This window comes from Giraffa tippelskirchi, chromosome 1, assembly GCF_054371585.1.
Source record: "Giraffa tippelskirchi isolate mGirTip1 chromosome 1, T2T-mGirTip1v1.2.pri, whole genome shotgun sequence".
Taxonomy (NCBI): domain Eukaryota; kingdom Metazoa; phylum Chordata; class Mammalia; order Artiodactyla; family Giraffidae; genus Giraffa; species Giraffa tippelskirchi.
The window spans coordinates 204,262,249-204,274,766 of NC_137275.1; the positions used below are offsets into that span (position 1 = coordinate 204,262,249).

The 12,518-nt window shown below is 54.3% G+C and overlaps 1 protein-coding gene across 8 annotated transcripts in view; it reads left to right on the top strand.

The window, feature by feature from the left end:
- The window catches only part of SEMA4D (semaphorin 4D), a 138,697-nt gene that overhangs the window by 120,733 nt on the left and 5,446 nt on the right, over positions 1–12,518 (top strand). For 5 of the 8 annotated variants that reach the window (XM_081572022.1, XM_081572004.1, XM_081572044.1 and 2 more), the window contains 4 exons: positions 1,326–1,498; positions 1,585–1,628; positions 5,115–5,324; positions 12,130–12,339. In XM_081572022.1, the coding sequence (XP_081428148.1) occupies positions 1,326–1,498; positions 1,585–1,628; positions 5,115–5,324; positions 12,130–12,339 (637 nt within the window). Of the gene's footprint in view, positions 1–1,325; positions 1,499–1,584; positions 1,629–2,625; positions 5,325–12,129; positions 12,340–12,518 lie in introns of all 8 variants that reach the window. The other 3 variants (XM_081571993.1, XM_081571975.1, XM_081571983.1) reach the window with 1 other exon arrangement.

The window sequence follows — 12,518 nt, forward strand, 5'->3', positions numbered from 1 at the left end:
GAAAGGTTACTTGAAAACGCGTTTCCAAGGACGGAGGCTGTGTCTCATCTGAGTCTCAAATACGAAGCGTCGTGTAAACTTAGCAATCTCTTGACATTAAACAAAGGCCTTTCTAGAATGTCAAGGTGAGAATGACTCACCAGCAAAGGAGAGGGAAAACGCTGAGCTTCTGAATTGCCAGCCCTGAATCTGCTGGTGGGCTTCAGGTGGATGCCGAAGGACAGCCTTTGTTCTAGCTGAGCTCAGTGAGAAAAATCAGCCTGCCCTGATGGCCTCTGCACCCAGTTTTCCTTCTGTGCTGTGGGCTCTGGGGCCATCGGCCTGAGGGGGAGATGTCCCAGGCCCAGTGTTGCAGAGCACAGAGGAGACTGCTCTGCTCTCTGCTACTCTCCCTGGTGGCTCAGATGGTAAAGAATCTGCCTGCAGTGCAGGAGAAAGTGAAGTCACTCAGTTGTGTCCTACTCTTTGGGACCCCATGGACTGTAGCGTACCAGGTTCCTCCATCCATGGGATTTTCCAGGCAAGAATACTGGGGTGGGTTGCAGGAGACCCAGGTTCAATCCCTGGGTCGGGAAGACCTCCTGGAGAAGGGAATGGCCAACTACTCCAGTATTCTTGTCTGGAGAATCCCATTGACAGAGGAGCCTGGCGAGCTACAGTCCATGGGGTCACAAATGAGTCAGACATGACAGAGCGACTAACACTCACAGACACTCTGAGCGTGGCTCTCCATTTCCCTAGCTGTGTTCATTTCTTGTGAATGTAGATGTGACAGCAGTGACTGCCCCCTCACTTGTCTTACTCTGTTTATTAAAACTGTGTTTGCTCTCCTCCAATGTTCACTGTGGCCTTGCTGGACTCACACACTGACACGTGTGTCTGTGTGCTGGTGTTCATGTGTGGGAACACAAGTTGGGTTTTGGAGGCTGTGGCCTCTGGCCTAGTGAGGCAGGGAGGGCGGCTGGGAGTGTCAGGCTAGTGTGTCTTCCTGTGCACAGAGGGGGCAGAGGAGGTGCAGAGAAGCACTGCTGGAAAGTAGGATGAGGCTCGGTGCTCAGAAGGGGAGGGAGGGGTTTGGGCCAAGGCCCAGCGTACTCTGAGTTAGTCTGTGGACTCCCCCCAGCCCGCAAAACCACACACTGCCCATGATGTCACAGTGCTGCTGTGCAGATCTGTCCAGGATCTAACCTGGCCTCATACCACTTCCTCCTCCAGAAGCTCGGGGAGATGCCTTGTCACCATTCCTTGTGAGCTAGAGAAGCACCTAGCCCGTGAAGGCTGCCCCCACCCCATGCCCACTGCTCTCGTCTGTTTCACACCCACAGGGCAGGAAGTTTGTCTATGCCGGTTCCAACTCGGGCGTGGTGCAAGCCCCTGTGGCCTTCTGCGGGAAGCATGGCACCTGTGAGGATTGCGTGCTCGCCCGGGACCCCTACTGCGCCTGGAGCCCGGCCATGGCCGCCTGTGTCACCCTGCACCAGACTGACGGCCCCAGCAGGTACCGTGCGTGGCATGCGGGCGCCCAGCCCAGCCCCATGGCCTGACGCGTGTGCACCATGTAACCCGTGCCCCGTTGTCTTGCAGGGGTCTGATTCAGGAAATGAACGGGGACGCATCCACTTGCCCTGGTAAGTTGCCCGTCCCCGCCGCCTCCCCTTTAGGGGTGGCCGGGTCTCCTAACCATTTCATGACGCTTTGCTGTTGTCGCATTTCGCACGTTTTGTTTTTCTTTCTCTGCTCGGAACAGAGGTCGAGTATCTCGTGGCAGACCCCCGTGATGTTTCTCTGTCCCTTGTATCGCAAAACAGGATGCTGAAGCCATGCACAGTGTGTTTACTGGAAGGCACTCTCATCCCAAACCATGACATCCACTCTTGATACGTCTCTCTCTTCCGCTTAGCTTGGGGCTACACGTCTTGTGGGGCTTCCCAGGTGGCTCAGTGGATAAAGAATCCACCTGTAATGCAGGAGATGCAGGAGACATGGGTTTGATCCCCGAGTTGGGAAGATCCCCTGGAGGAGGTCATGGCAACCCACTCCAGTATTCTTGCCTGGAGAATCCCATGGACAGAGGAGCCTGGCAGAGGAGCCTGGGGGTCACAAAGAGTCGGGCACAATTGAGCAACTGAGCACACATGCATACACACCTCTTGTGAGCCGGAGGGAGGTGCTCAGGAGAGATTACTTCCCGTTCCCCTTAGGTCATCCCGCCCCTGCCAGGAGGTCAGGCATGTCCCAGCTGAAGGCAGGTGTGCCCTGGGCTCCCATCCCTAACCTGACAGATGTCATCAGTTAAGACAGGTTTAGGAGGAGGGTGGCAAGGCCCACCGAGCTGCTAGCAGAAGTCCAATGTGTTTGACTTGGCACCGCCACCAGGAGGCATAGCTGGCTGCTGTGCAGCCTCCCTGGCCTGGGTGGGGAGTTCTCCCCGTCCCCCGGGGCTGCCACTGGGAGCTCATCTTTGCTTTTTGGTCACGCATGTCTTTATCTTTTTAGCTGTTCTGGAAGAGTCCATGTTGCTCCACTGGGTGAAATTCTTGTGTCTTCTTGTACATGTTGACCTATTTTTGAGAGAAGTATTGAGCAGGGTTGTTGATGCTGTGCACATTTATTTTAATGTTCCAGATAAAATTAAAGAAAGTTACCTGCAGCATTTTTTCAAGCATGGCGGCACAGCAGAACTCAAATGTTCCCAAAAGTCCAACCTGGCCCGGGTGGTATGGAAGTTCCAGAACGGCGTGCTCAAGGCCGAAAGCCCCAAGTACAGCCTGATAGGCAGAAAGAACCTGCTCATCTTCAACCTGTCAGAAGGAGACAGCGGGGTATATCAGTGCCTGTCGGAGGAGAGGGTCAAGAACAAGACGATCTTGCAGGTGGTGGCCAAGCACGTTCTGGAGGTCAAGACAGTCCCGCGAACCACAGTAGCCTCTACCTCGCCGGCCACACGGACAGAAGGCAGTCGGATCACCCCCAGAGTGTCAGTGGGGCCCCCCCCAGGCTCCTTTCCCCAGACCCCAGCCGTGCCGGTCACCACGCCGGGTGCTGTCCCCTCACTGTCCAGCCCTGTGGCACCCACCAGTACGTCCTGCGAACCAAAGATCGTCATCAACACGGTTCCGCAAGTCCACTCGGAGAAAACGTTGTATCTCAAGTCCAGTGACAACCGCCTCCTCATGTTCCTCTTCCTCTTCTTCTTCGCCCTCTTCCTCTGCCTCATCTCCTACAACTGCTATAAGGGCTACCTGCCCGGACAGTGCTTGAAATTCCGCTCAGCCATGCTCCTCGGGAAGAAGAAGCCCACGTCGGATTTCTCAGACTTTGAGCAGAGTGTGAAGGAGACGCTGGTGGAGCAGGGCAGCTTCTCCCAGCAGAATGGGGGACAGCCCAAGCCAGCCCTGGACACCGGCTACGAGACAGAGCAGGACACGATGGCCAGCCGGCTGCCCACTGACCGGGAGGACTCGCAGAAGATCGACGAGCTCCCGGTCAGGGACCGGCCGTTTGACGTCAAGTGCGAGCTGAAGTTCGCCGACTCGGATGCGGACGGGGACTGAGGCTCCGGCCGCCCGCAGGGTCTTTGTGTTGCCAGTTCAGTGCCCCATCCAGTGCTGCGTAGGTAGCCGTCGTCAGCAAACCTCAGTCTTCTGTGTCTTTTCTCTTGGGTCGTGCTTGTGACTTGGTTTCTCTTTGTCCTTTTGGAAAACAGCGAGCATCGAGTCCGGCCTCCCTGGTCGGTGGGGCGTTTGGAGTCATGCCTGCAGGCTCACCTGCGGCCGCTCTGCGGTGGAAAGACGGCCAGACTGCCACTGGCCTGAGAAGAAGGGCCGTGAATGTCCCCTCCTCATAGCAGCCACTGAAAGATAATTTAATTCCAGATTGGAAATGACGTTTTAGTTTATCAGATTGGTAACTTATCACCTGTTGTCCAGGTTGGCACGGACCTTTCCTTCCACGTCATTACTTTTTAGGATTTTGCTTTAATTATGTTGGCGTGTTGGGTCGTTTTATTTTTTTAATTACTAAAGCAGATGTTTTAATATTTGGAAGATGTACATCTTCTGAATTTTGTTGTATATTAGGATAAAGGTATGGCTTACGTTGCTTAAGATTCTCAGGGATAAACTTACTTTTGCTAAATGCATTCTTTTCCGCTTTTAGAAATGTAGACAAAATCATCTCTTGATCACACTTCTTTTTTTAATCATTCTTAAAATTTTGTTCCTTGAGGGAAGCGTCGTTTTCAGAGATTTTCTTTCTGTACCTTTTTACTCTTGTCTTAACTCTTTTGAGGAGAAGGCTGTGGGGGACCATCCCATGACACTGGGCAGAGTTTGGAGGGAGGGATGGGCCCCAGCATGCTCTGGATGGAGCGGGGCTGGCCCAGAGCTGAGAGGAGGAGCGTGTTACAATCTAATGCCCATGGCCACTGGTGAAAACCTCTTGTTCAGGCAGAATGTTCTCCAGGATGTCCTCCAGGGTGTCTTGGTCCTCTGAACATCTCCTTTTCCTTTTTGCTTCCATCTCATGCTCTCCGCCCGCCCAGACTCTCTGTTTGGCCTAACTGAGCTTTCCACAACTGGAAAAGAGCTGGGTGGCCAGGGGGCAGCCAGGCCAGTGACCACAGCCCCCGGGGCCCCACATGCTGCTGCCGCAGACCTGCCAAGCCTGGCGCCATCTGTCAAGGTGCAAGTGGGCCGCACGGTCCTACCATCACCGACGTCACACTCCACCTCCTGCTTCCCAGACGCCCACAAGAGGAGGCTTTCTTTCCGTGGCAAAGAGCAATAAACTCTGAGCGTGTGTGTGCCTGTGTGGCCGATGTCATCTTCCAGCATGATAGGATTTGACCGTTCTGGTGTAAACATTTGTGTTTTATAAGATTTACTTTGTTTTTATTTTTCTACTTTGAATTGTATACATTTGGAAAGTAACCAAATAAACAGAAGTGTATATCCTTGATGCGGGCACGTGGCTCTCTGCGGCTCCTCCGCCGCCTCCCTGCATGGCCTGGGCCCCTTCTCTCTCCTGTGCTTCATTCTCCTTCCCCGGCATGCGGTGAGCTCCTGATGACTTCTCCTCAGAGCCCTCTCTCTTTTCTGTCCTCTGTCTCGCAGCCTCATCTCCTCTGCCCTTCCCTCCTCCGGGGTCCTCTTCCCTGTCCTGTCTGGGCCCCGACTCATCTTCCTCTCCCCGAAGCCCCTGGCCGGCCTCGGGCCCAGGGCCTGACAGCCGCCTGCAGGTCACCTTGCTGCCGCCCTTCCTCAGCGACCAGGCCCAGCACGTGCATGCCCTGGGGACCTTCCATCTCTTCTGCCAGGCCACAGGTGAGCAGGGCACCTGTTCAGGTGGGGGTTGGGGGGGACTTCCTCCAGGAGCACTGCCTTCTTTACTGCACCCCTCCGGTAATCTTCAGCAACACTTAACTGTCACCCCGGAGCTGTTCCTGTGGACAGTAGGGCTCAACCAGTCTTTTCCATGAAGGGCCAAACTGTCGAGCTTCACAAGCCATGGTTTCTGTTGCAGCTACTCGGCTCTTCTTTTGTAACCTGAAAGCTGCCGATGGGTGGGCGTGGCCATGCACCCAAATTTATTTACAAACTCGAGCCGCAGCTTGCCAGTTACTGGTATATAAGGTTACTTCTGTGTTGGCTAACAGTTGGGGTGTAATAGACATGTCATCTGGAGATTTAAAAAATGAACTTTAGAGCCTCCAGAATGGGAATTGTTTTAACAATTTGCTTCGAGATGTTTAAGCGCAGAAAAGGTGGCAAGTCTAGTGTGCCCTCAGCCGTAGGCGGTGTTGGCTCGGTGCTGGACAACACCGAGATGGGGTGTCGGCCACGCCTCTGTGCCGAGCGTGTCCCATGGGGGCTCTGGGCAGTGCTCGGCGGCCAAGTCTCCCTGCTGCCATCTTCTAACTCATTTCTTGCTGCAGAGAAAACACACAGCAGGCTCCAGGCCTGCTCAAGAATAAACTTAGGAGGAAAAGCAAATCTCATTTGTTTTTTTCACTGTTTGGAGAATTTAAGCAAGCTGTGGGAAGTGTTAAGCTGCTGCCCACTTCCCTGTGGGTTGGCTCATGAGCCTTCAAGCGGCCGTGTCCACTGTGACCCTGCACTTGTAGCCGCTGGTGGCTCCGCGTGGGCCCCAGGCAGTGGACAGGGAAGTTGTCTATGAAGGAGATGCTTGCAAACAGACCTGCGAGGGGTGGGTCCGTGTGGCCCTAGGTCACCTGGGTGTTGCTCTCAGCCCTGACTCCTCGGGCAGGCCCCGGGGAACTGCTTCAGCCTTCCCTGGCCCGGCCTGCAGTGGCAGCAGCCTCCACAGCCATGCTGGAGAACCCACTCAGTGGTGGGAAGGCGGGGACACTTGGTACTGGTCTCTCGAGGCTCCCTGCTGGCAGATGCAGGCCTCAGGACCCCCACAGACGGCCCGTGAGGGCCCACCCCTCGATGGAGTGGTTTCACTCGGTGTCGACTCTGGGACTCCCTTTCCCGAAGGCGACCCACTGGTGAGGAGCGAAGTGGACGAGAGCGCCTCTCCTCTGTCTGAGGCCGTGCTTGGGCCCTGTCCCCAGGCTTTTTCTGCTGCAGGTGGCTGGGTTGGGCACCCGCCATGATACATACAGATCTAGGCGGTGTTGCCCTTTTCGCCTAAATCTAGCCCACGAGCCCACGCTGGTTCCCTGTGCAGTGCGGGTGTTCATGTGCACGGTGTTTAAAAAGGCAGCAGCCCTGGACAGCCCCTCCCCCCAAGTGGTGGCAGGCACCCGAGCTCAAGCAGCCAGTGCAGGCTGTGGCTCTGCACAAGTGTCAGCTCCTGCCTCCACCTGCGGGCACCTCCCTGTCCAGGCTGCTCCCACCTGGCCGTGGCCTGCGTATCACTGCGGAGCTGGGCTTACCAAACTGTCCCACGGTGGCTGGAGCGCTGGCCCAGCTAAGGCCTTCTCACAGTGGGCACAGCCTTGCAGCTGAGTGACTCTGAGGGGCTTCTCCGCTCACTGTCTTCTCTGCATCTCCAGATTATGCTGGTGTAATGTGAGTGTGCTTGGGCGTCTGTATGTTGATATGTGTATGTGTACATAGGTACGTGTGTGTGCTTTGTGTACTGACATATCTCTGTGTGCACACGTGTGCCTGTATGTCTGTGTGTTCTTGCATGAACATGTATGCAGACACCTGTGCGCACGTATGTGTTTCTATTTGGTGCAGAGCAGTCTGCACAACTGTGCCTTGTGGCCGTGCTTCTATTCAAAGGCTTTGAGGCTTGAGTGTGGGGAGGATGAATTCTGGGTTTGGGGGTGATTCTCCTACCTGCTGGCTGTCTTCCATTTGAAAGTTAGGAGTTAGGAAAATACCGATAAATGGAGAAAAGGGGTTCTGAGCTGGAGAAATCACGAAGGCATGTAGTCATGTTCTGCTTTTCTGAAAAAATCCATGCTCTTGTGGCAAAATTAGACAGATAAGCAAAGAGATCTTCCACTGTGTGCATGTGAGCACACTTCACTTTATTTTGCCTGTAAATACAGATTAAGATACATGACGTCTCAGAGGTGTGGCAAGTTCAGATTCAGACCCATTGCAATAAAGCAACTATTGTAATAGAGTGAGTTGCATGAATTTTTTTCTTTTCCCAGTACATTTAAGAGTTACATTTATACTATACTATAGTCTATTAAGAATGGAATAAGCATTATGTACCTTAATTTAAAAATGCTAATGTTATCTGAGCCTTCAGCAAGCTGAGGCACTTAACATCAAAGATAACCAGTCATAGTCACCATACAATTATTATATTAATGATAATGAAAAGGTTTAAAGTGCAGTAAGAATTACCAAAGTGTGATACACAGACAGGAAGTGAGCAAATGCTGTTGGAAAAAATGACACCAATCAATCAGGGTTGCCACACACCTTTGATCTGTAAAAAACATAATCTCTGCAAAGTGCGATATAGCAAAGCACAGTCAAACAAGGCAAGCTTGTGCAGATCACAGCAATTGGTGATGTGTCTGTATGCATGTCCGTGCAAATCATGTGCTTGCACACGCACGTATATACACACAGAAAGTTTTGCTGTTGTTTAGTCGCTCAGTTGTGTCCGACTCTTTGCCGCCCCGTGGACTAGCCCGCCAGATTTCTCTGTCCATGGGATTCTCGCGGACTCTGGAGAGCTTCCCAGGTGGCTCAGTGGTAAAGAATCCACCTGTCAATGCAGGAGACAATGAGTTTGATCCCTGGGTCGGGAAGATCCCCTGGAGAAGGGCATGGCAACCCACTCCAGTATTCTTGCCTGGAGAATCCCCGTGGACAGAGGAGACTGGTGGGTTACAGTCCATAGGGTCCCAAAGAATCCCAAAGACACGACTGAGTGACTGAGCACACACACACATGCGGACTCTGAGCCACGCAGGGGAATCCGGAGTGAGCGCCCTTGGTGCGTACTCAGAGCCCCTGGGTGCTCAGAGACCAGAATAGCATCCCTGTGGGGGCACCTGGCCGTCCAGTGGCTTGCAGGACTCGGCGTGAGTATGGGAGGTGAGCTGGCCCCAGAGTCAGAGCACAGGGAGGGGGATGCCTGGAGCTGCACAGGACATGGCCCGATGACTTGGGGTGATCTCTTACACCCCCCTCCAGCTGGGGCTCTCAGGCCCTTCGCCTCTAGGATGGGTCGGCTTCTCTCAAGAAGGGGCTGTTGCTCAGAGGAGTTCTGGTTTTGTCACACAGTGGAGTATACTGGAGAAGGAAATGGCAACCCACTCCAATATTCTTGCTGGGAAAACCCCATGGACAGAGGAGCCTGGCAGGTGCTGCAGTCCATGGGGTCGCAAAGAGTTGGACACGACTGAGCAACTAAAGCACACACACAGTCAGCTCTGCCTAGTGGTTTCCTTGGACAGGGTGGGGTCAGGGTGGAGCCAACAGTCCCTCAAACCTGAGGTGGGGGCTGGGACTCGAGACTGCAGGCAGCCCCAGCCCATGGTGGCTGTGAGGGATAGGCCCAGAACCCCAAATTTCCAGGTAGCAGGCCCCTGGGAGACAGGGCAGATGGGTTTGGCTTGCTGCCCCAGGTCCCCACTGACATCATGTGTTGGTCCTGCTGACCGGTTTTAACTGTTACTTTCCCTCTCTCTTTAATCTCTTCTGCATTCAGAATGAGTTGGATAGTTTTTTAAAAAGAATAAGTGGAACGTAAGTATTTTAACATTTTTAACACTTGACATGGTTAAGTCCCCATTTAGAGAACATTTAATGGTGCTTCATGCTATACTCACTGTAAAGGTGCATGTGGCAGTGGTTTTCATGTTGTTTGTGCCCCAACGACTATGGGTCTAAGGAGAATTTGGCTCCTGAGAGGTCCTGGCCTGTATGGTTCAGGGTGACGAATTGTCCCCAGCTCAGGCCACCTGGGTTCTTTGTCTCAGCATCGGTCAGGAGAACCTATCCGAGGCTCCTGTGACCCATGTTTGGGGCCCCTGTCCTGGGGACTCAGTGCGTGCCACCAATGGGCAGGGCGAGGAGATGAGAACCAACCTCACCGTCTATTCTGAGAAATCTTTGCATTTTTGACCAGTCACGGCTCATGAGTATCAGCTTGTAGAGTTAGAACGCACTAAGTTGCCCACCTGCAGGGGAATGACTAAATGAAGCGTGGTGTCACCAAGTGCCTTCAGTTAAAGGGAGGCAGGCACCCAGCAGATGTCACAGACATGGGTGTGTGTACCCGTACGTGTGGATCTGCATATATGTATAAGTATGCATATCTGAAAATAAGAGTATAGAGTTATCTGTGGGTAGGGTACAAAATGTTCTGTATACAAAAATGTATATTGTACCAAATTATGGTTTCCTGGTTGGCTCAGTGGTTAAGAACCTGCCTGCCAATGCAGGAGATACAAGAGATGCAGGTTTGATCCCTGGGTCAGGAAGATCTCCTGGAGAAGGGCATGGCAACCCACTCCAGTATTCTTGGCCTGGAGAATCCCATGGACAGAGGAGCCTGGCGCTTCATAGTCCATGGGGTCGCAAAATGTCAGACACGACTGAGCACACATACAATGGCGATAGAACAAAACACCAACAATCCCACATAGAAAACAAGTGAACAGATCCCACGGTCCCCATGGGACCAGGAAGGCAGGGAGCTGCCGTGTGAATCGCTTCTGAACACCTTTCAGAACTCCCTCCAGAGCCTGTGACTCGTGTCTTTCTTTCACATAGCACTCTGTTTTATTGTAGAAGCAAGATTTGCTTGTTGTAGTGAATTTGAAACATCAGGGAAGTCTAAAGAGTAGAATCAAATCACATCTTTGAGGATCCTGATCGTGGTGGGTCAAAGGTGAATAGGCCCCAGGGGGTCACACAGGGACCTGACTTGCTAGGAATCCACAAGCACACCCAGATGCCTGTTGTTTTCCTGTAGGTTTTTTAATCCTTCGGCTCTATCATTGGCTTTTCCTGCTTGGTGAACTCCAACCACAGATAGATGTAGTCCTGGTACTCCTGACCATCCTGTGTGAAATGTTTTATTATGTCCTTCCCAGGTTGGTGGGCACCTCAGATGGAATTGAGCTCTTGAAAACTGATTCTCAGGCAGGACTGTGATCAGGCAGGGCTGCTCTGGTCTAGGTCAGACTCTGACCTGCCCACCTGCCTGCCCAGGGTGGTACAGTCGACATGGAATAGCAGGCATTTGTCAGGGAGCTAGGTCCCTGGGCAAGGAGGCCAGAAGGGCCCCCTGGTCCACATGGGTGGGGTGCTCGGCTGGCACCAGCAGTGGTGGTGGGGGAACGGCAATGTGGGCTGGCAGGGCCTGGCCCCAGCACGGCCCCCTGCTCCATTACTGGGAGCAGCAGGAACAGAGGGCATGAGTTTCCCCTAGAGCCCTCAGGGAGTAGGGCCTGCCTCCCTCTCCTACCCGGCTCTGAACCCCTCGGGTGCCTGGGGAAGGCAGCAGCTGCTGCTGTCTAACACCTGGGCTTTCCTATGCTCTGTCGCAGCTCAGCTCAGCCACGGGGTCTGCATACACCCCAGGAAGGAGCCTAGGTGTTGACTGGGTGTTTCAGTCCGAACTTGTCCTGCCTTTGGCCCACATTAGAGTGGAAGCTGGTGTCTTATCAGATGCCCGGGAGGTGCCCTGGCTTGTTTGTTCTTTAGTAGGGACAAGAGGTAAACCTGACTCAGCACAGCCCTTGGGGCCCAGGGTGAAGCCTGAAACCCTGGGCACACCCAGCCGCACTTTGTGCAGGGGAACGGGGGCCCGATCGAGGAGGTGCTGTGCTCAGTGAGGCTGATTCCAGCCTTGGGGCCAGAGCCCAGTTTTGCCCCAGGCTCTCCACACACTGGTCTCCAAGCCCACACCCCCCAGCCTCTCTGTAATGAGCATGGGATCTGAGGGTGACGGTGCACGGGACCCCAGCGTGCTTCAGGAAGGGGGCTTTGGCCTGGGCCCTTCTCCGCCTCCAGTCCGTTGTCCTCCAAGTCCTTCTTCTGTGAGACAGGCCGTCAGCCCTTAGCACCCTGGTGCGCCTGGGAGCTCTTGGTGGCAGTCCCACCCCCTGGGCTTGGAGGCCCAGCCAGGCCCCAAGGGGCAGGCAGCTCTGACCTCAGTGCCCCAGGGAGAGGGAGCAGGCTTGTGGGGCAGAGCTTTAGGCCAAAGGTGGGGGCAGCAGGGCTAGGTGGGCACATGAATTTCTCAGGTCCAGACCTCTGTGTGGAGTAGACATCCTCTCCAGAGCACGGCCACCAGGCACTTCACAGGGGGCCACAGCCCAGCGAGAAAGGAAAAGTAGGTTCCCCCTGATGGCCCTGTGTGCGTGTCCTGGGGACACAGCCATGCAAGGGTGCTTTGAAAAAGGTGCCAGAGCAAGGTCAAGGAGCAGGGAGCCACAGGGCATGAGGTGGTGAAGTGTTTGTACCCCTTTGCTCCCCAGGGTCACTGGAGACCACAGTGGGGAACCACCTCCAGGGAAAGGACAGAGACTTAGAAGAAAGCTGTCCTGTCACTTTGAGACCAGCTGGGACGAGGCCCCTAATCTGGGAAGCCCCCACCCCCTGCTTCCCATACCAGAGTAGTTCCCATGACCCCTAGCAGGGGCCCCAGGGGTGAAGATGGTCTCTGTACCCCCAGGTCCTGCGGATGTTCACTTCCTCTGGGAGAAGAACGGGCGTGAGCTGGAGGTGTGTGTGCCCACGCAGACCCATGCACTGCCCGATGGCAGGGCCCTCGTGCTCAGCTGGCTGCGAGACGCCCTCCGGGAGAGCGCCGAGTACCGCTGCTCTGCGCTCTCCTCGGCCGGGAACAAGACCTCCAGGGTGCGGGTCACGGTGACCAGGCTCGGTAAGTGAGCTTCACTGTTTACCCTTGTCCCTTGAGCAGCAAGCAGGCTTGCATGGGGACATTTCAGTCTGGGGATTACCTATTGGCATTCACGAAGACAGAAAGTTACTTTTTCACTGTCTTATCTCCCAACTGCATGCCTGTGTGTGCCTACCCGCACACAAACACACCTGTGCCCA